The 23,804-nt window shown below is 34.3% G+C and overlaps 2 protein-coding genes across 4 annotated transcripts; one reads left to right on the top strand and one right to left on the bottom strand.

The window, feature by feature from the left end:
- Positions 1-11,347: 11,347 nt before the first annotated feature.
- LOC115437709 (potassium voltage-gated channel subfamily V member 2) lies at positions 11,348-18,452 on the bottom strand. Its single transcript, XM_030161022.1, has 4 exons — positions 17,654-18,452; positions 16,915-17,548; positions 15,848-15,973; positions 11,348-12,113 (listed from the first exon to the last, which is right to left on the bottom strand). Exons 1-4 carry the CDS (start codon positions 18,172-18,174, stop codon positions 11,796-11,798), a joined length of 1,599 nt encoding a protein of 532 aa, XP_030016882.1. The 5' UTR covers positions 18,175-18,452; the 3' UTR covers positions 11,348-11,795.
- On the top strand, positions 16,398-22,322 carry rps28 (ribosomal protein S28). 3 transcript variants are annotated; one of them, XM_030161025.1, is made up of 6 exons: positions 16,398-16,404; positions 18,579-18,581; positions 20,015-20,062; positions 20,394-20,441; positions 21,376-21,498; positions 22,199-22,322. In XM_030161025.1, the coding sequence occupies exons 3-5, from the start codon at positions 20,024-20,026 to the stop codon at positions 21,496-21,498; spliced, it is 210 nt and encodes a 69-aa protein (XP_030016885.1). In that variant the 5' UTR covers positions 16,398-16,404; positions 18,579-18,581; positions 20,015-20,023; the 3' UTR covers positions 22,199-22,322. The 3 variants fall into 3 exon arrangements, with proteins under 3 accessions (XP_030016885.1, XP_030016884.1, XP_030016883.1); XM_030161024.1 differs by lacking the exon at positions 18,579-18,581; XM_030161023.1 differs by lacking the exons at positions 16,398-16,404; positions 18,579-18,581 and having other exon boundaries at positions 19,996-20,062.
- Positions 22,323-23,804: the final 1,482 nt, after the last annotated feature.

Here is a 23,804-nt window from a genome sequence, read left to right as displayed (position 1 = left end):
TTTTTTTTTTCCAATATTTAACCTTTCTTAAGTGATTTATCACTGTTTATTATATAATCCTCTGTATTTTTGTGTTTTTCACTGTTAATCATGTATTTTCCTATACTTAATTTCCTATATTTAATTTAGATGTTCATTAAAGCTCAGTAAATTCAAAGGTCATTATATCAAAAACTGAAGAAACAGAGGAAAAAGTGAGTTTTTCAGAAAATAGATCATTAACGGAAAAATATCTGGGTAAAAGGTTGTGTTATTGTTTTGATTATCTGCTTCATGACCACATGTTCAGAAAAGATCTGCACTGCTTGTATCAAACTGTAACACAGTGTTTGTGTCATATTCATTCAATGAAAATGCGATAATAAAAAGGCCTTGTCTGCATAATGGATGAAAATATACACAATAAAAATACTGAAATGGAGATATTAGAAGAGAGATATTTGACAGAAAGATATTTGAAGATATTAAAATACAAAACAAATGAAACAACAAACGCAAGTAAAGTAGTAGTAATAGTAGTAAAGTAAAGTATCTTAACCAATAAAGACCCAGTACTACTTTTGTGGTTGTTCCCAAATTAATTTTTTTCTATATTTATCCTTTCTTAAACATCATTTCATCATCTCATCATTTCATTTAACATTATCCTTTATATTTTCCATTTTTTCAGCCAAAATCAGGTATTTTCCAATTTACTTCACTGATCATGTAGACGTTCATAAAAACTCACATTCATGTTGAGGGTTATTAGAAAAAACTGAAGAAAAAGTGATTTTTTTCATTAAAATGTATCTTTAACTGAACATAAACCAAGAGTTTCCGTCCACTGTCATTGATCCAACTCCATGGGTTTTACTGGTGAATGAATGTTGTAGAAGATAACGATGTTTCCATGGTAACTACGGAGCCTCTGAACGTCCAAATGAGTCATATCTGATGACCATGAAAAGATGACAAACTATTTTACACCAATTATTTACATGTATTGATAGGATTAGTGGATCAACAGGTATTAAACAGTTTAGATCAGTAGATGGTTTTGGTCACCAGTGAAGTTTTGGGTCTTTATGGGTTAAAGAAGCAAGTAAAGAAGTAAAAGGTTTAGGTTTTCAGCTGGCTTTTTTATTTTTGTTTTATTTTGCTGGCTCATAACTTGTTGACATTTGGTTCACAATATTCATGCACATTTGGTTAAAAGCATTTGAAATTGTATGATTCATTCTGTTTCCTTGAATGCACTGGTTTTACTCTTGATCTTGACAGATCATGAGTGCTGGGAGCTAATTAGACGGAGAACAGCCAAATGAATGTCAAGGATATTGACGCAACAATTCCTTCACATGTTCACCTCCAGGTCACCAAGAAGAGAGATGACTTTTAGTTTGTTCTGATAAGATACTTTTTTTAAATGTTAATGGCTGTGTCATATCTTGTTGTCCACAAAAGCTTTTGACCAACTCATCATGATAACGTTATGACTCAGGACTGTCTCTTCTCTTATTTCTTTTTAGTGTCCTTAAGCATTTTAGCTTTAGCTTTGGGTCAAACTTCTGTTTTACACTAAAGCAACATTGTAGATGCACATCAGTTTATGAAGTGTTTTCAGATTTTATTTAAACTTATAGTTGAGTTCATACTTCTTCCTACTCCTTTTCGACCATGTAATATTCAGACTTGCAGTATTTGCTTGAAGATAAATTCTGGCCATTTAAATGTTATTTTGTTTTTGTCTTAATTTGCTTTGTTTTATTTTGTTTCTTTGCATGTTCGAAACAAATAAATAAATGAAAATGAATGAAATGAAATTACACAGATTAAAGAATTAACCACTTATCAAATCATCATGATGAGTTTGAAGATGATGAACCCATAGGAAGTTGGTGTCTGATTGTCTGCATTACTGCCTTGTCCTTTGCATCTTTCTTGACTGTAGATCTATTCTCATCTGTTCAGGCCTGTTTATTTGGATTTTTTTTTTTTTTTTTTTTTGGTAATTTGGATCTAAGAGAAGACTTGTTATTCCACCATCTCAAAATATGAAGGTGGATGAAAGTATACTCCCTTGTTAAAAAGTACACAAAAGTAACATGTCATGAGTTCAGATGGGTTTATATTTATTTTTTAAAGGTGTAGCTACCAGTTAATTCCCTGATTGTATGATACAGTTTGTTGTATTTGGACGAAACACTGAAAACACACACACACTGAAACAGAAATTTTTGTTTCATATTGCGTTAGCGTTACTTAATAAATGGTTATGCTTTTAATTAGGATATGATAGTTGGTCCGAATATGAATTTGGTGTACCTCTATAAACAGAAGTAAGAAGTGGTGAAGTTTATCTTTTACAGAAGAATAGAACATCATCGGCATATAATAACAACAACCATATGAAAAAAAAAAAATCTCTTTTCAATAGTAGGTTAAATTTCCAGTTGTAAAGACATGATAAAGCTTAATGCTTGTGACGTAGGCTGGCCGTTTAGTGGTTGGAGATAAGTGAATTGAGGAAGGAGAAGAGGCAGGGGCAGGAGATGGCATGGGCCACATTTTTTTTTTTTTTTTAACATTTTCAATAATCCCTATTTCCAAATAAAGTGCATGTGCTAAAAAAGTGCATGTGCTAAAAAAAAAAAAAAAAAAAAAAAACTGCATGTGCTACAAAAAAAGTGCATGTGCTGAGAAAAAAAAAAAAGTGCATGTGCAGATGACGGTCAGCACAACAGTGTCTTCTCCAGCAGCAGAACCACAGCTGATGGAAACGGGCGCCTTTTATAATGTTCAGCCAACTGGATTAAACCACTACACCTCAACAGGGAATTTACACATCTACATTAATTGTTAAAACTAATCTAAAACCTCCATAAACCAAAACCCACAACCATAACCTATATAAAACCCAAGCTATATACCTAAAAACTCTAAACCCAAACACCAAAGATAAACAGAAACCCATAAAACAATAAAATACTACTCCTGGCTCCCCTATCCATTTCCCTGCCTTGGTCCAGGCCGGAACCTTCTTAAGAGCTGTCGTTCCTGCAGGGCCTCTTTTCACTGACGGACCTGGACACAAGCACAGGGTAAGTACAAACACACTAAAACACCATTCACTAAACACTTCAAAATCCATTAACACACGGACACTAAACAAAGTTAAACTTAAATATTGCACATTTATATTGCACCACATCTGTTTGGATCTAATTTATGTCTCCCTTTTTCTCCAGGGCCAATCAGTCATCAGTTAAAATGCTAGTGCCACTGGATGTAAAAACTGAGAAGGAAAGACAGTAAAGTCATCAATAAACTACTTTTAAAACCAATCATGTGCAATTATTTTTCGAAGTGTAAATATGTTTGTTTTAAGTGCTGTGCCATCAAAAAGCTACATGTGCAAGTTATAGTGCTCACGTGAAAAAGGTGCATGTATTTATACTTAACAGTGACAAACAGCTGTTTGTTACAATGCTTAACCCTCCGGTATCCAGGTGCGCCTTTTAGGCACACTTTGCACTTCGTTTTAAAAAGCTTCACATTATTTTTCACAATTTAAATAAGGTTAGAATTCAAAAGTTGTTCATTTTTGCATGATCTTTAAAATTCTGGCCACCAACTAAAATGTGCACATTGTAAACAAAAGAAAATTACAAGACTAGCATCTGTCTCCCAAGTGTGCCAAAAAGGCACTATTTCTTCCATTTGATATGTACGATTAGGGCTGACCTTGATTTACAAAAATAAAATCAAATTAGAGCAGAAAAATAAATCAATATATAATATTTAATAGTTTGATTTATAGGTGTGCATTTTACGCACACTTGCTGACAGATGCTAGTATTTTTGAACATTTTACCTAGCGCCAAAAATAATAATGCAAATTAACCAATGTTGGAGTTAATCATTGACATACGCCAGGCTGCAAAAATTAAATATGTGATCCACTTTTTATGTAGTATATTGAAAAAAAAATATTTTTATGTGTTTTTTGCATCCAAAAAATGGTTTGTTTACAATACAAAAACGGCATTTAAAGGGTTAAAAAATGTGACAGTTATTGAGTATTTGGTATTTTTATTTACGGCTCAAGTTGATGAAATAGAAAAAAGTGTAAAAGAATTAAAAACAAACTGTATGATTTTTTTTTTTTTTTTTTTTTTTTTTTTTTTTACATTATTCCACAAGTGTGCAAAAAAAGCACACTTGGCGCTTAGTAAGGGCCTTGCTGGATGGGATACCGGAGGGTTAATTGCTTGTTTCATTATTTCCATTGGGGAATTCAGTCTCTGCATTTTACCCATCCTAATACACGCACACAGTACCTAGCATTAGCTTGCAATTAGCCTGTAGCATATTAGGAGCCGTGAGCTGCCATTGAAAGCACTCAGGGACCAACTCAAGATTTTCATCAGCACTGTGGTCACAGGCACTAACAGGAGAATTAACCTGAGAATTAACCTGACCTAGAGGTTAGAAAGGTTCCGATCTGATTACCATCTTGTTCTGAGGCACCAAGACGCCCAGTATCACCTAACACCGACTTAGCAGAAACAACGAAACACATTACACAAACTGAAAGTGAACTAACTAAACACTGCTGACACTTGAATCCACTCCTTTGTTTAGCAATATTAACAAAATGTCCAATTCTGCTTTCACATTGGTGTTGCATTGGTGTGTTTAAAAATAATGTGCCTTTCAGATATAGAAACCATAGAACACACCAAGGTTATTATCGTTAATGAAAACTAACGAAATGACGAAAACTAGAATTGAAAAAACATTTTCGTTAACTGAAATAAATAAAAACTATAATTAAAAGAAGAACAATAAGTAACTGAAACTGTATTGTGTGCTTATAAAACTAAAATGTTTAAAAATTATGGATAAAATTCCCTTCGTTTTTGTCTTTTTCAATGTCTGATTGAAATGAAATCGATTTATTTCCCTCAAGCAAATTTAGCTGCTGGCACCATATGATATTTAACCGTCCGTCACTTGTGGTCACTTGTGGTTTCCAGTCGTCTTCTGGTCCCCACTCTACCTGGAAACATGAAGACTAAAGTTGGGAGAAAGCAGCAGAGTCCTTTCTGGGATTTATTTGAATACGACGACAAAGAAGAGAAAAGATATTAAAAAAACTAAAATTAATACTAAAACTAAACTAAAACTAAGCATTTAACAAAAAAACGAAAACTAATAAAATCTAGCAAACCTGCTCTAAAAATGAATTAAAACTAACTGAATTAGAAAAAAAAAAGTTAAAACTAAACTATAATGAAAAATCCAAAACTAGTATAACCTTGGAACACACTAGGTTTTATGCTTAAAAAATTATGTCATCTTTTTACTCAGTGTTCATGATAATTATTTAATGCATTCCACCAAAACAATTATACTTAACATATCTCTCAGTCCTGCTGTTGCTGTTGTGACATTACTAGACATTACTGACTCTGGACCATCTTAAGTCTTTTTTTTATTAGAGGAGACCATGTGACTGAACAATCTTCCAAATGAAATAACACTTGTAAATCATTGACATTTTCTATAACTAATGTAGTGACTAAAAACATTGCTGGCTGCATAGTTTTTTTCTCCATTTTCTGAATCATATTGTCTTTAACCCGTTCATGTATAATGGTCACTACAGTGGACAGCTATTCAAATCTGTTCTCTTTCATTGACTTTATTGTTTTAGTTCCGTATCAGCCAACACAGTGGACGCTTATGCATCATTTCATTCACTGACATTCAGACCATTACTGTAACTTTGCTGTTCTAGATAAACCTGAACGGCATTAACATGTTTGAGTGAAAATCAATTCCTTGTTATTGTTATTAGACTGTAATTAACAGTTTTTTAAACAAAAGTTGTTTTTTTTTCCATATTATCTCCATAAAGTGAGTAATGACTAATATTATAGTATGTTAAAATGTGACAAAACATCAGATTAGCAGCATTAAAAAAAAATTATTTCATAGCTTTCCCACAGTATATCAGTAAAAAATAAACACATGGTGTCCAGCTGAGTGGATATTTTTTGCAATTCCATGAAAATAGGTTCATAAAAAATTTTCAATTGCAGTGTTTTTTTCACGCCTAAACAGAGATTAAAAACACTCAGGATAAAATCTTGATTAAGGTTCCCATAATTTGTGCATGAAAGGGTTAATGTGAGTCTGGTGGTCCAGTGTAATTCAGTTTCATCTATTAGACACATGAGAGAACTGCATCTTGTCCAACTCCTGAGTTTTAATTGTTGCTGACGACAAACCCCTGGCATGTTTCCCAGTCACTTATCCTGTAATACTGTTAGATGAGCAGCATTATCCCTTAGAGACAAGTGGCTACTAATAGACATGGATGTACAGAGTCCAGAGAAATGTTGATGACTATGATAATGAATATGATGTAATGATTATCAATGCTTTGCAAAGGGAAAATGTTTTATTCATTAAGAACTACTTCTTTTCTCTTTTTCCAATTTTTCATTTAAGTTATATGTTAAGAGGTATACAAATGTCTGTGCATCTAAACCCAGAAAGTGCTTTTCTTGATTGCAGTGAGTGAGGAGGTACTTTATTAACCCTTTCATGCATGAATTATGTTTATGTTTATTAATTTGGCAGACGCTTTTTTCCAAAGCGACTTACAGGGGAAAACCAATTAAATCACTCAATCAATCAAATTGTATTTATATAGCGCCAGATCACAAAAAAGTTATCTCATGACACTTTATATATAAAGTTGGTCAAAACCAGACTCTAAGCCAATTTACAGAAACCCAACAGAATCCTCTGTTATGAGAACCTTAATCAAGATGTTTTTCCCCAAGTGATTTTTGTTCCTCTTTGGGCATGAAAAACAAAAAAAAAAAATGAGACTGAATTTTTTTATGAACCTATTTTTCATGGAGTTACAAAAATGTCCACTCAGCTGGACACCATGCGTTTAATTTTAGAAGCAAAGAAATATGTATTTACAGATATACTATGTGAAAACTATGAAATAAAAACATGTTTAAGGCAGCTAATCTGATGTTTTCTCACATTTTGTCATACTATAATACTAGTTGTTACTCATTTCATGGAGATAATATGCAAAAAAAAAAAAAAAATTGTTTAAAAAAAAAAAAATCCTGTTAATTACAGTCTAATAACAATTAGCCTTTTTTTTTTACACTCAAACATGTTACTGCAGATTAAGTTTATCTAGAACAGCAAAGTTCCAGTGATAGTATGAAATGCAGCGTATAGGATGATGCATGAGTGTCCATTGTATATGGAACTAAAACCACAAAATCCATGAATATACAAGAGAAAAACCTTTTAACAGCTGTCCACTGTAGTGACCTCTATGCATGAAAGGGTTAAAGTATACAGTTTCAATTAAGCAATCATAGAAAAAATACATATAAGAAGTGATAAAATGCTATAGTGTTTATCAAAATATAAAATGCCAAAAACTAAATATGTTCATCGCTGGCAAATTATGGTTTTGAACTGATTTATTCATGCTCATTTGGCTGTTCTATTCGTTCACCCTGTTATTCTCAGTCCTGCACAAAGGTTTCTGTTCACATTCAGCTTCCACAAACCACAAACACACAGCCTCCTCACCAAACATTTGACTGACTCTGTTCCTTTTGTAAATCAGTGAAAACAATGCAGTGAAAATGAAGGACATTCCTAAGCCTTTTCTCCAGGGAAAAACTGGCATCTGCAACTTGTCATGAGTTGGCAGCCAATACAGAGCTTAAATACTGTACACTTCATAAAAGGGAATATATTTGCTGAATTTAACTCTTCCTTCTTAAAGGAATGTTGCCCACAAGAACCAATAATGATCTCCTAAGAAGACCTAAACATGGTCTTAGATATAAGATGAGACATCTTATTTATTGATTGATTGATTTATTTATTTATTTATAGAAATGATTTGCCTCAGAGATTAAATGTGCTAAATCTTCCATACTTTAACCCTTTCATGCATTAATTTTGAGAACCATAGTCAAGATTTTTTTCCTAAGTGTTTTTATACCTCTTTAGGCATAAAAAAAACCCAATGTAATTGATTTTTTTTTTTTTTTACAAAGCTATTTTTCATGAAGTTACAAAAAATGTCCACTCACCTTGACACCATGCATTTAATATTTGAAGCAAAGATTAAAACCAATCATCAAAAAGTAATATACTGTTTGAAAACTATGAAATAAAAACATTTTTCATGCTTCTCACATTTTATCATACTCTAATATTAGTTATTACTCACTTCATGGAGATAATATGCAAAAAAAAAAAGCCCAACTTTTTGATTAGGAAAGTAGTTAATTACAGTCTTAACAACAATTAGCAATTGATTTACACTAAAACATGTTCGTGTAGATCAGGTTTATCAAGAACAGCAAAGTTACAGTAATGGTATGAATTCCAGTGTATGGGATAGTACATAAGTATCCACTGTGTTGGCTGAAATGGAACTAAAACAACATAAAACATGGATATGCAATAGAACAGCTGTAGAATAGCTGTCCACTGTAGTGACCAGTATGCATGAAAGGGTTAATAACATGAATTGGGGAAAAAACTACTGAAGTGCTGGTTAGTTGATGTTTTCAATGTAGCCTATATGATAAATGTTATTACGCATAAATACTGATTTATGTACATTTTATACATTAGATTTATAAATCTTCCAGTATATAGAACCTGTAAAGTGAATGTATTGTAATGTGCCGACAGTGTTTTGAATAGATAAAGACAAACATTCCTTTTGAATAAAACCCATTCTGTCATTAATTCTCACAATTTCACATTTTGACCCAAGACTGTATCTTGGAAACTACAGCTAATCAGCATGTTTGATTTTATTTTTCTTTATTGGTTAATCAAACATGGTAAAGTTTCATTACTTTTATTCTGGATGCTTTTTACTTGTAGACCAGTGTTTTTCAAGTATTTCTTGAGCACATTGTGAAAACTTCACTTAAAGTTCTGCTTCCAAAAACCAAAAGTATTAAGCAAAATGTATAAAGTATAAGAATTGAAGTCGAGTGGTCACTGTGCAGGAAACTGGTCCCTATTTGTGTTAGTCTATGGTGTATTTGGATTCATTTTGCTGCTTCATGAATGTGTATGTCAAATTCTACTGCTGTAAAATAGTAGGTTTAAGGTTTGCTTAGTTTACTCTACATCAATACATCATATTCGATGACATTATTATATGTTTATAATGTCCCTGTCCAGTGCAAACCATGTACCTCTAAAGTCACCTAGTTAGAAAATCAGCCCTGTTTCCTGCTTTGTGACAGCTGATACAAGGGGGATTTAAAAGCTTTATTGCACTTAAAAAGAATCCATGGAGGAACATTTAATCCTTCAGTTCATCACAAAAATTATGTGTCGATACATTTAAAGATGCATGGTTTTCACTGAGCAGAAACTGTCATCTGAAAAGTTCTGTATCTTGGGACAAAAAATTGCTACAAATGTAGTGGAGTATGAAGTAACAATTATGAAGTAGCAATTTTCTTGCATAAAACTGAATAGAGCAAGCAGAATACTTCATTACATTCCACCACGGTCAGTGAATGTAATGTAAAAGCTCCTAAGAAAACCCCTGATGGGACGCACACGATCAGATCCGATGTGCCACCAAAAATAGTACGATTGACTCTTGCCCTTGTCGGACCGGGCAGGACTTACAGGCACAAATCCAGGTAATCCTTGACAATAAAATTACAGTGTCACTCTTGATCGTTACTGACTCACCCCCCAGCTGTACTTCCTGTCCTCTGAGGTGCATGCAACAGTGCACCGAATGAGTGCACAGCAGCATACAACAGAGGCCGTACAACTTCTGAGAAGAATGTGTCTTTGTTGACATTTGATGCATTTCATATAAAACAGCATAGACTGGTGAATGTTTCCCTCTTAGATGCACACACACCTAAGAAGTCTTTATTTAGTCGATCATAAAGTTGATTCATTGGTATAACTGAAATTAAGAGTAAAACAGAAATTATATTGTACAGTTATAGTATCAAGTTTGCAAAGAAATTGTCAGTGATAATGATGTTTTTATTAATAGCACTTCCACTGAAGACAGTACTTCACAAGCTAACCACAAAATTATGACCTTCATGATTAGTGTGTTACTATTTGCCTTTTTCCATTTTCCACCAACACAAACCTGGTGCTAATGCTGGTTCACAGCTAGTTTGAGCCTCCAGCAACTGGTTTACATTTCCAGCATTATGGAGAATTACAACAGAGCCATGTCATGGTGTCACGGTGCAGGTTTGTAGTGGTTTTCCAATGTTACAGACTGATATAGTATGCAGGCTGAGATGATTCACCTTTGCATTGATTAGCAGAATGAGGCAACCTGTGGAGAACCAAGTCAAGAACTGACTAAATGTTGAAAAGAAGTGGTGTTCAACAACAGCAGTGATGATAACAAATTAATCAGAAAAAAACAACATAAATTGTTTTGTGACATCCCTACAGTTATGGTCTTAACTGGTCTTGAAATAAAATGCCAAACTGCCTTTTTCCAAGACCAAGACTAGACCAAGACCTTCATAAAGTAGTCTTGAGAACAGTCTCAAGACCAATCTTTTATACTACAACACTACAAGTTGGTAAATTATATAAAACATTTTTTTGTATGTATGTATGTACGTATGTACGTATGTATGTATGCATGTATGTATGTATGTATGTATGTATGCATGCATGTGTATGTATGTATGTATGTACGTATGTACGTATGTATGTATGCATGTATGTATGTATTTATATGTATGTTTGCATGTATGTATGTATGTATGTATGCATGCATGTATGTGTATGTATGTATGTATGTATGCATGTGTATGTATGTATGTACGTATGTATGTATGTATGCATGTATGTATGTATTTATATGTATGTATGTATGTATGTATGTATGTATGTTTGCATGTATGCATGTATGTATGTTTGAAAGTATGTATGTATGTATGTATGTATGTATGTATGTATGTATGTATTCATGTATGTATGTATGTATGTATGTATGTATGTATGTATGTATGTATGTATGTATGTATGTATGTATGTATGTATGTATGTATGTATGTATGTTTGCAAGTATGTATGTATGTTTGCATGTATGTATGTATGTTTGCATGTATGTATGTATGTTTGCAAGTATGTATGTATGTATGTATGTATGTATGTATGTATGTATGTATGTTTGCATGTATGTATGTATGTATGTATGTATGTATGTATGTATGTATGTATGTATGTTTGCATGTATGTATGTATGTATGTTTGCATGTATGTATGTATGTATATATGCACCTGTAACTCAATCAACTCCATCAGCTTAAGCTGAACAGACATTTGGTGTGACTCTGGAATCAGGGATCATTGGCTTCAACAGCTCTGAACCGGCCCTGCAACTGTCTTGGTGGAAAACGTTTATATTTGCCCTCCTTCGTTTCAGTTAAGTCAGAATTCATTGCAGTCAGGTGCTATTTTTAGAAATATATGACAAGCTGTCCAACGGCAGCATCTTGTCTATTTGTCAGAAGAGTCATCACACTTAGCATGCTAATAGCACCTCTTGAAAAGCTGAGGCTTAAAGCTTATCTCAACTTGACACTCCCTCTATTTCCTCCTTTGCAGTGTTTATCTTTCGTCACGCAGGCTCAGTGCTGGAGGCAGATGGGGTCTTACACATTTGAGACCCATAGGTTATAAGGCCATTTAGGGTTACTGAGGTCGCTACCAAGCAGCTTCTCTCAATCCTCTGCTGCACGGATAGGTTGCCTTACATTGGGCCGATAATGCATGTCATCATCTGAGTCCTCTGGCTGCGGTTCACAGCAGTGCTGAAACTTTCGTCTCAGGCGTTTCACCAGCTGGAAGCTACGCTCTGTGTTTGAAAAAGTGTATTCTTGTTCCTTCAGTTTGGCATAGTAGTCAGAGAACTTGTTGAACAGAATAGAGATAGGCATTCCGTTGAGAATGATTCCAAAAGAGATGCAGCCAAATGCAACGCAGCGCCCAAGGTAGGAAATAGGGACGACGTCGCCATATCCCACTGTAGAGATGCTCACCTGTCAAAAGAAAACAACTAAGTGAGCAATTAGATGTATAACCTGTGTCTGCGTTTCATTTTCATTAAGCAAATACAACAAAAGAGCCCCCATTGCATTGTACTGCCTAAATGTATCAGTCGCACAAATCTCGTTTTACATAACAAAATGTAAAGTTTGGCATTTTCTTTTGTTTTGCCACAATGCTTGTAACCTCTAAAATGCAACTGTGTTTTCACTTTTTTATTCAACAAAATGTATTTAACATTTTCACTTTGAATTATTTTGTATTGAATGTATTTCCACACTTTCCATCCCTCGAATGTAATCACTGTGTCTGGCCAGAAATGAGAAGTATTACACAGCTTTAGACGGGATTAGACACATATAAGTTAACAGCTGCCACCAGATAAATACAAACCCAATGGTCCAAAATGAGACAGAAAGAACCATGGAGGATACACTATCAATTCAAAAATACAGTGTAAGAATTTGTGCTGAAAATATATTTGAGCTAATAATTAAGCAAATAATATATTGGATTAGCAGGGATAGTCTTCACATGGTTTATGGATACAACTGAAAAAATAGTGTGTGGAATTTATCAACACACAAGCTGATAACCTTGTAGAAGACAAACATTTACCAAGAACAGATGTGAAAAATTATCATATTCTGGAGACAGATCCATTGCCAGATAAAGGTGACAATTCAGTGATGTTAGAGTTAAGCAAAAGCTGGTGTTGATTCACAGGATTTTTTTTATCCACCTTTAACAACCCATCTGCTTTGGATGATTTAACAGGTTTTTTTATTTTTATTTTTCCTGCTTCTGATATTTATGCTCAAGTTGGTGTTTCCAAGCATTCGTTCACAAAAACATGCATGTGATCTTGTCGTGAAAACTCTACCATGTTTTATAGATTCAAAAATAGTACAGAACATGACTCTGCCTTGCTCTGTGCACTTTGGACTGACTAGGCAGTACAAATCCTGGTAGGCCTAATCCTTGACACCCAAAATGTACTGTACTGCTTGTCACAACCCCAACCGAGCTTGTCCTCTGTTTCGTCAGCACAGTCAAGAGGAACAGCTTAGCGAGGTTCATCACAGAGTTAAATGATGTCAGAGAAGCTAAAAGGAAGCCGCGGCAACTTGGAATGTGTAAATACTGAGCACCTTTCCTCTTTCAATAAACAGCAGCTATTCATTTGTCAAGGTCTAAACCAGGGGTGTCAAATTCATTTTAGTTCAGGGGCCATATTCAGCGAAATTTGATCTGCAGTGGGCCGGACCAGAAAAATAATAACATAATAACCTATAAATAATGACAACTCCAAATTTTTGTCTATGTTTTAGTGCAAAAAACCCCCATTAAATTCTGAAAATACTTACTTTTATAAACTATACAAAAAAATAACAAATTTAAAAAAAACTGAAATTTAAATGAAAAAACGTAAGAAAATTTAATGCCATTTTAACAATATTATTCCTCCGCTTCTCATTTGTCCATGTGCGTTATGGATCAGATCTACAAAGACACTAAACACTGAGGAACAGGCAGAAAATAGTTCAAATTGTGCTTCATTTTCTTTAGACGTTTCAGGTTGGTCATATTTGTTCAGGTTATTCACATTTTAGTGTTACAGGGTAGTTTATAAATGTAAATATTTTCCTAATTTAATGTTATTTTTTGCACTAAAACAAAGAAAAAAAAATTATGTTGTTAATTCTAGAATTTTTTTTTTTGGCTTAATTCAAGATTTTTTTTACTCAATTGAAATTTTTTTTTTGCTTAATTCAAGATTTTTTGCTAAATTTGAGATTTTTTTTGTCTTAATTGAAGATTTTTTTTTACTTAATTGAAGATATTTTTTTAGGCTTAACTCAAGATTTTTTCCTTAATTCAAGCTAATTTTTTTTTTGCTTAATTCAATTCAAGACAGTGGAATTTTTGCACTTGGCAAAAACATCCCAGGGGCTGAATTGGACCCTTTGGTGGGCCGCATTTGGCCCCCGGGCCGCATGTTTGACACCCCTGGTCTAAATGAAAACTAAAAGGGGAATGTGCTATTATGGTCTGTCTTCCTGCTCTGTGTATTGCTTTCCTATGTGACCTACACCCTAAGAGTTGCCTCAAAACCCACTTAAAGGTATGATATCATTTTTGTAATTGTTTTATCTCTGCTACCTCATATGCGGTTATGCTGATTTTGTTGTTTATTATAGAAATGCTGTATTATACAAAATTCACCTTTAATGTTAGCATTTTTTTTTATTATTATCTTTGGTTTTACTCATATTTCTTCCTTTCCTGCCTTTAGTTTTATTGACATTTTATTCACTTTTATTTGTCTATTTTCTTCCTTTGCTCTCATGAGTCTTATTATGTTGCTGTTTCTCTTCTACTGTTTTTATTCTGCTGTATATCTCACCATATAAAGCACTTTGTAACCTTGTTTTAGAAAAGCGCTAAACTGGGTTGTCCTAGTGGATTCACCTGGTGGACCACATCCCACATGGCCCAGATCTTGACCACAGGGAGCTGGGTTTGATTCCTGCCCCAAGTCCTATGCTGAATATCATCCCTTCTATCTCTCCATTACTCTCCCCCTGTCTTTGATTTTCTACTATGTACAACTATCTGCAGTGAAAACAAAAACGCACAAAAACTATTTAAAAAGAAAACTATTATATTAAGTGTTTGTGATATTATGTGACTATGTTATCTACTGTATTATTTGTTGTTTCCTTGCTTGATTGGCTAGCTGACCGGTCGGTTTATTTTACTGATTTTTCCTGTATTTTCAAGATACAGGAAAATATCAATGAAATGACAAAAATAGACTGTGATTTTACATGTGAAATGTAAAATAAAATGAAAAAACTGTAACTGTGAACCATAGAATTTCAATTTTTTAAAAGAAATGTTTTCTTTTTTCACAGAAAAAGTACATTTGCAAATGTATCATAATTTCACAAATATTTCTTTTCTATTTATGAAATCGAACTGTTAATTTAAAGTTTAATACTGTAAAAAAAAAAAAATAAATAAAATGAGATAGAATTACTGACAACTAACCGTAAAAGAAGTATTTGTTCTGTAAGTTTAACAAGACTTGTTTGTTAATTGACAAATATCTTGTGTAATTACGGGAGGTTTCACAACAAAAGTGCTGAATAAATGTATTTTTGTGAATGTATAACATGTATAAGCACTGATAAACTGTCCAAATACAGTTTTTATCAGTGGATTGTACAACTTAGTCTCACTGAAAATGATTTATGTATATATTTATAGATAATTTGATTGTTTTAATACATGTAAATGTTCTTTATTAAACATTAAGAAGTAAAAAAAAAAAGCAAAATCTCATGTAAAATTAGGGCAAAAAACTATATTTTAATTGTGGAAAATTACCGTGTTTTTATGAGATGGTTATTTTCCGTTATTTAACAGTATTTTTTTCGGCACCCCTGCTGCCAGAATAATACCCTTTTTTTATGTTTTATTTGTTGTTGTTTTTTTTACAGTGTAGCTGGTTGGTTGGTTGGTTGGTTGGTTGGTTGGTTGATTGGTTGGTTGGTTGATTGACAGGCTGCTGACCAGTTATATATTTCTTTTTCCAACCAATTTCCAAAACACCAGAATAATGACGCAGCATTCCTGCTATTTTGCATTTCAAACTAAATGCCTAAAGTGCATAGATGCATATAGTTAAGTTTTAAAGTGCATGTTGGCATTTCTCACTCACCGCGGCCCACCACCAGGCGTCTGGTATACTGGTGAATGGAGTCCCAGGCTGATCCACCTCCACAGAATGCATCAAAGCAGAGAAGGTAAAGATGCCCATCGCAATAAACAGAAACAGACAGCACACCTGAAGGACCAAGAAAGAACAGATGTTAACAGTAGCGCCCGTATCTTACATATTTAGCCCATCAGGTCACACAACATACATTAATCAATTGATTTTGTCATGTTTCCCTGCCCAGAGAAACCTTATTACAAGTCTGTCTTCATATAACATCACACAGGGAAGAGTAAATAAATACAAAATACACATTGTTTTTCAACAGATTATGTAAAATCATCATTTTCATTGTGACAGTTCTGGATGCTGACTCCAACCAACACATATTGCACATACAAATCCTCTATAAAAACAACTAAGCTATATTGACAAAAAGTGAAAACTAATTACATCAGAGCACAGCAGCAAAGCTCTTTTCCATCTCTGATAAAAGCCACTAACTTTCATTTTTACAGAGGGAATTGTACACGAGTTGAAGATATAATGTGCTCTTCAGAGTTGCTGGTACTGAAGAAGGATTTTCAGAGAGACAATCAGTTTCCAGTATTTGTGCTAAGCTTACCCCCTTACACTACTTTTCAAATAAATGCTTTAAATTGGGAAACAAATCCCAGTCCTAAAAATTAAACCTATTGAGCCCTTTTCTAATTTCAGAAGGAAAGTGTTGTTGCATTTCCATCACTGAAATGCATTCTTGTCTGAGTTTCTTATTGCAAAGAATATATTCAACAAATGCTTTGGTAACTGTAATGTAACTGCATATTTTCTCTCAGTAACTGTACCTGATTATAATAAGATTGAATTTGTCATTTAATAACATAGTAACTGTAATTACAATAATAATGAAAGATTAGCATTAAACCTGCAAATTCCATGTGTGACTTCTGAAACTCACTCCTATTTAGTCATTAAGGTGGTCATGGGAATTATTTGTTCTTTTATTTCAGTCAGTCCCCTCATTTACTGATGTATGTGTAAATTATTTATTTTTGTGTATTCCTCCATACCTGCTCAGAGCACTGACGGATGGTAAAACCAAATGCCCTCATGCCTGTTGAGTGTCGGGCCAGCTTCAGGATACGGAAGATACGCATTAGCTTGATGACCTTGAGCACTTTGCTGACTTTACTGACCCTTGCCATTGTCTTCAGATCTTCCTGTGCGTTTACGTCTTCTGTATCGATGAAAAACACCTCAAACATGATCTGTACAAAGTACGGCATGACAGCCACCACATCAACGAAGTTGAGCGCGCTCTTCACAAAATGTTTAATGTTCGATGTGGTGACTAAACGCAAAAAGTACTCCATGGTAAAGAAAAGGATAGAGGCGACCTCTACCCACTCCATGTAGGTTTTCCCACCAAGTTTGTACGCTCTAAGTTCTTTAACTGTATTTAATGTCATGGCAACAATAGAGATAAGCACAAATAAGCTAGAAAACACAGCAAAAGCTTTGGCTGATAGTGAGGAGTAAGGATTCTCCATCAAGTCCCAGAGGGCCTTTCGAAAGTCTCCCAGAAACATTGTCTTGTAGCCACCATCATCCTGGTGTGGCTTAATCTCATCAATCAGCTCCTGGTTGACCTTAAGCTGGTCTCTTATGTCATCAACCTTCTCTTCAAACAGAATACGACAGCACCTGAAAATATAAAAAGGGCGTATTATTCACATTTGAAAAAAACTGTTTATAAAATCAATAACTATCCAAGTTTTTAAAAGGAGGTATTAAGTGTCTACGGCATACCTTGGCGTGTCCTTCAGTTTCAGGCCCCAGAAAGTCATTTCTTCCTCAAAGTTGACAGGGCAAAGGCTATCCATTACCCACAAGACATTGCTGCAGTAGAAGTGAAAAATATAATGAAAAAACATGGGATCCCTGTCAAAAAAGAATTCGTTGTTCTGAACATTGTAATCGTCACAGAGAGTCAGACGCTTGACCGGATCATTACAGAGGGCAAGGACTCCAATCCTGGTTTTTGGATATCGGAGAACCAAATGTTTTGGAATGTGAAACACTTTCCCACCTACATTGAGGTTAACAATGTTTGATTTCCTTGGATTTGGTAATTCTTTTTCAGGATTTTTTTCAGGACTATCAAGGTTGTCCATAGAAGTCCATGGTTTCACAGACTTGTCCTGTGAAAAGGGAAATTCATCCTCCTGTTCATCAATGCTTTGTGAAAAACTAACGTCACGTTTTACAGTTGCAAAAAGACTGGAGCGGCGCTTTTTCAGCACTTTCAGCTTGGGCCTTATGCCCTCCATTGTGGCAGCACTGTGGATAAAAACCAACAGCCAAGTTGTCTTCCAAGTCCAGATCAAATCAGTGAAAAACAATAAAAATATTCCACAGGATTTCCATTTCAGTCGAACGTCGTCTCCCAGGGGGAAAAAAAAATCTTCTTTCAGGTTGAAAAAAGATAAGAAAAGAGCGGCTGTGCGTGTCTCTCAGTGTGCAAGAAGATCAACTGCATGAGTTGAGGACTCAGTCTCTTCACTGATTCTCTAATCCTATTGCTGTTCTTTCTGTCCGAACGCAAGTTAAAAATACTGTTCACATGGATTAGCGTTGTGATTTAAGGCTTTGAGTTCTGAGCAAGGAGGAAGAGAGAGTGGTGTGATGACAGAATTACTCTGCTAACGAGCCAATGGAGGGCTATAACAAGAAGTCTGTACCAGGTTATATGTGGTAACTGGAGCTCAAGTACATATAAAATTATTCTAAATAGTTAAAAAAACACTTGTGTTTCTGATTTTGTGTTTTAAACCAGAAAAATTCGATGCTTTGTCCTATTTCTGTCCACTTGGTCTAAATCTCAGATGAAGTACCCCTCATGTTGATCCTTTTGAAATAAATTAGGCATGAGGCATGATGAGTTCTTTTATGATCTGAATGTTAAAGTGTCACAAAACAGCTCAGTCTCTCCACCCAACTGATTAAAAATTGGCCAAGAGGATGTTTTTCTCTTTTCTCCATAGAAACTACACTCCTTAGTCCCAATCTGATAAATTAATACAACCCATACATAACCCAATACATATATGGAAGTAAATGAACCCTCCTTTCATTATCAAACATATGTCTCTACACGTTGCATAAAAACCCACCTTCAAAAACTTATACCACATTGTATAATTCAGAAATCTACATTGGGTTACATTTGCCTCATAAGCACAACTGTAAAAAGAAATAATTTAACTTTTTTCACCTACACAAACTAGAAGGGACTCAGAGATTAAGGCCAAAATATATCCTCAATATTATTAAATGATAAAGAAAAATCACAACTATTTTTCCTCTTTCTTGTCTCTTGGGGCCTCTGGTAATGTAACTGACTGTTGCAATTGTGACAGAGGTCATAATAAAAAAAAAAATGTTTCTTTAATTACTCTCTTACTTACTCTTTATATTTATGTATTTATTTATTTGTCTATTTATGTGTCTATATATCTATTTTCTCTATATATTTATTTATTCACCATCCTTTATGTTTAATGAAAAAGCTCGCGGAAAAAAATGCTGACAATCCCAACTAAAAGAAAACCTTACTGTGCAGTGAAATAGGTTTATTTTATGGTCGTTGGTAGCAAATATGGTTAGATTTAGTGCAAAGACCATATCTGATCCTGTGTCTCAAAATCAGCTTATGTTGAGGCTTTGTACAGTGTGACAGAAACATCTCTATTACAGAACTTGAATATTTATTGTCAATTCTATATGTAATACATTAGTTTAAAAAACACTACACATATGTACAAATATACTTGAACATATGGGTTAAATATAAAATAAAAAGACTAAAGAAACCAATAAAACAAAAAATGCAAAACAACGAGTAATGGTACAACACTGCTTTCCACCCCCAGGACATCTGTGAAATGGTATGTCCCACTTTACCGGAAAAGGAAGTGAAATTCTTAAATAAATTTTCTTAAAAAAAAAAAAAAATCTACGCATATAAATATGGTATCACATTAATCACACGTCTTAATAACAATATTATTACTATAAAAATGTATATATATCCAAAATAATAAATAAAGTAAAGAATCATGGTTGTGATATATGCCTGCCGCGCACCACGTGACTTCCTTTCCGGTCTAGCCTGACAACATGGACGCCAGCCGCGTGCAGCCGATCAAGCTCGCCAGAGTAAGAAAACGTTTAAATTTGGGGAAATAATGAAATCCTCTTGGTTAGATGGATATTTTAGCCTTTACCGTTGAAGGTTTTGTCAAAAACGAGAGGCTAAATCTTCGTTTGCCACTTATATCAGCTATATTAGCTTCCCCAGTCGCGCTTCCATCATGGAGGCCGTCCATGCTACTGAGTCCGATCAGAGCTAGCCACTTCACTATCTGGGTTTTTACGCTTATGTATTGCGTTTATACATCTTTAGTGGTTGTCAGTATGTGTATAGGAAATATTTTTTTCTAACTGACAAAGTAGAGGTAGCTAATGTAACTTATTCTGTATTTTGCAGGTCACCAAGGTGCTGGGAAGAACTGGTTCCCAGGGACAATGTACACAGGTATGTACATGTAGCTAATGCTAAGCTGTATGATTTACACTTAAAATATGCACTCGTCATCAACCAAAAATCAACACTGACTTGAAATGATTCATATGATAGTTAATATTACGGGTAGTTTTTGCAAGTAGTTATGAAAAGTAATTATTAAAGTACAAGAACTCTGCTAAAGTAAAGCACACTGTTGAAAACGTGTGTAGTTCGGCTGTTAACAATAACATGGAGTCTTCCAATGGGTTTAGAAAGTTCTTCCTCCAAAGTGAAATAAACTTCATACAACAATATTGGATTTGTTGGAAAATACATTGAGGTAAAGTTGAAAACGGGGCTTCATTGTAACTCATGAAATGTTGAGATGTGGTTATCATAGGATGATAACACTACAAAACGGATCTAATAAACATTTTTATTGTAGAGCAGTACACAAAGTCATTTGAATTAGTTCCAAAGATGCAACATCAACATGATAGAAGTAATGAAAGTCCTAAAACATGCATAGAATGACTGACATTCTACTGCGTGGTGACTAATTTATCTTGTCATACGTTTTTTTCGCATTATGCTTGAATACTTTTAGCCAAGTAATAATTTAAATGGAAATGTATTACTTACAGTAGAATGTTTTTACAATGTGATTTTAATACTTAAGGGATCTGAATACATCTTAAATAGTCGGGTAATGTGAATTTCAACCTGGTGGCGATATGATGAAGAGCTGCACTGATGCTGAAGGTCATTGAGGCAACATTAGTAACGTAACCAAACAACATTTGCTTGAAAATGATTCTATGGAAAAATCAGAAACAGCGATACCTGTTACAATCATGTAATGAATGTAGACCTTTTTCGTGTACAATCAGATATGTTTAACAAGCTGGACTTCTGGTGATTTTCATTCTTACAAAATTTCCATCTTTTAATCCTCTTCTTGCAGGTCCGTGTTGAATTCATGGACGACAGCAACCGTTCCATCATCAGGAACGTGAAGGGCCCAGTCAGAGAAGGAGATGTGCTGACACTTCTGGAGTCTGAAAGAGAAGCCAGGAGGCTGCGATAGGTGAGCTATGGTGGCAGTCACACAGCAGTTTGGGTTCTGTGAACTGAGAGCAGGACCTTTTTAACATTTGGTATAACAGTAACCAGTGTGTAACAGAGTCAGTTAATTATAGAAATCTATGCATCATCTCCATCAATAAATGAAATAAATCATAGTCTTAAAAACCATGGTAAATGAGAGGTCCATTTTTGGACATCATACTGGTGCACAATACATTTGCTTTTCTCTATTCAGTGCCATTGACACCGTAAATATGAACATTTCTTATCCTGCACGTTCAAAAACTCAACCCCATCCTCACAAATCCAGTATTAATGCAGTGTATACAAACTGACCAGTGTCTAATTTTACCATATGTCCTATAATATTTAATTATTTGCTTATTGTCCTAATTTAATCCCTCATGACACAGAATTTGCTACCCCTAATATATTGAACAGTCAAAACTGTCAGTGACTCCCATTGTAAATGTCTCAGCTGCTTTTATTGCTGTTGTCAAGAAGCTGGACAGGTTCAGTTGTGCTGTAGTAAATAAACCAATTGTCACTTACGCTAAAGACAATAGTATCTTTATAATTCAAGTGAATTATGACAAACACACTTGAGTGTTTGTAGTGATTCAACACTAGACATCACCAAAAAGGCTCTTCACACTGTACCACTCATACTAAATCCAGTTTTTCTCTGGTCTTTTCTTCAGTGCCCACTGAAGCTGTGAGGTGCTGGTCCAACGCCGTGGAGCAGAAGATGCCATCGGTTTCACTCGCAATGGCCTACACTTCATTTGTTAAGATGTTTGGAAATAAATTTCGTTGTTAAAATGAGTGAAGTCCTGTGTTGTTATTGTACAATAGCACTTATGGCAGCAACTAACAGTTAATATAGTCAGTTAAATGTTTTATGTCCATTTGGTCTGAAATGTCAAAAAATAGTCTTTCCTAAAAAATTGTCCTAAGCCATTTGTTAGTAATCTAAGAATATTTAATTTACTGTCATTGAGTAAAGGAAGCAGAAATGCTGACTTTAATGTCGTTGACATATTTAGCACATTAAACATTCCAGTTCATTTTTCTTTTCCCCTCAAATTCGCAGAACTTAGGTGAAATGAGTTTTCACTGGAACTGTTTGGGTGCAGGTCCTAATTCTAAAGTCCTTTGTGAAACATCTTCCAGCAGCTTTTAATTACTGGCAGTTTGTGACGATTCAGGTTGATGTTTTCCTGCATGTGAGTGTGTGTGTGTATACACACTGCGTGATAACCAGACTTTTGAGCTGTAGCTTCTAAGACCAGTGGTTCCCAACCTTTTTGGGCTTGTGATTCCATTTTAACATCAAAAATTTCAGGCCACCCCAGACAATCAAAATGGAGTTGTTTTTTTTTGCTAAAATTAATTTGTTTTTGATCATGTAATAGTTTGCTATATATGTTACAAATAAACGTTAATTTTAGACGACATTTAAGCTATATAATGTATATTATTATGGACGGAGGCAGAAAAGCCAGGTGTAGATTACTGCACAAAGTGAGAATTTGATTTTCCTTGGTCAGGATATGTACAGTCAGTCCAGCTTGTATTTACAAGGCTGACAATTAATACTGAACAAACAAGAACTCAAACTATGAATTATGAAAGAGCTGCAGTAAATTAAACCGACCACAATGAAAGATAAGCAGTACCACAGTGCTTCAGCTTCAGTTTGTCATGTCTTTTATGTATTCTGATTGTTTCTCTCAACTCACTATATTTTTTATTAGTGAGTTTTTATTTTTTATCAATTACTAGAAATTTCAAGCAACCCCACGTGGGGTCCCGACCCCAAGGTTGAAAAACACTAATGAAAAGTAATTTATACTACCAATGACTTGTTTATAGTATCATTTTCCTTTGCAATGTAAGTTCTCAGCCAACTGAAATCAGAGAAGATTTATTTATAACAGTGGTTCCCAACCTTTTTTGGCTCATGACCCCATTTTAACATCACAAATTTCTGGTGACCCCAGACATTGAAAACAGAGATTTTTTTTTTTTGCTAAAATTAATTTGTTTTTGATCATGTAATAGTTTGCTAAACTATGTTGCAAATAAATGTTAATTTTAGGCAACATTTGGACAGTACAATGTAAATTTTTATTAGTAAGTTTTAATTTTTTTATCATAAATTATTAGAAATTTCTGGCAACCCCAGACATTCAAAACAGATTTTTTTTTTTTTTTTTGCAAAAATTTATTTGTTTTTCGTTGTGTAATAGTTCGCTATAATATGTTGCAAATAAACATTAATTTTAGGCAACATTTAGGCTATGT

Source organism: Sphaeramia orbicularis, chromosome 17 (assembly GCF_902148855.1).
Source record: "Sphaeramia orbicularis chromosome 17, fSphaOr1.1, whole genome shotgun sequence".
Classification (NCBI taxonomy): Eukaryota; Metazoa; Chordata; class Actinopteri; order Kurtiformes; family Apogonidae; genus Sphaeramia; species Sphaeramia orbicularis.
Note: the sequence above shows the minus strand (reverse complement) of the source record. Positions and strands in the feature narration are given on the sequence as shown.

Excerpts from the sequence above, each read along its gene's own strand:
- LOC115437709 (XM_030161022.1), bottom strand. The coding sequence starts at position 18,174 with ATGGAGGGCATAAGGCCCAAGCTGAAAGTGCTGAAAAAGCGCCGCTCC. Across the intron at positions 17,549-17,653 it reads AAACTGAAGGACACGCCAAG|GTGCTGTCGTATTCTGTTTG; the intron begins GTATGCCGTAGA and ends TTATATTTTCAG. Across the intron at positions 15,974-16,914 it reads TCCGTCAGTGCTCTGAGCAG|GTGTGCTGTCTGTTTCTGTT; the intron begins GTATGGAGGAAT and ends TTGGTCCTTCAG.
- rps28 (XM_030161024.1), top strand. The coding sequence starts at position 20,024 with ATGGACGCCAGCCGCGTGCAGCCGATCAAGCTCGCCAGA. Across the intron at positions 20,063-20,393 it reads AGCCGATCAAGCTCGCCAGA|GTCACCAAGGTGCTGGGAAG; the intron begins GTAAGAAAACGT and ends TGTATTTTGCAG. Across the intron at positions 20,442-21,375 it reads CCCAGGGACAATGTACACAG|GTCCGTGTTGAATTCATGGA; the intron begins GTATGTACATGT and ends CTCTTCTTGCAG.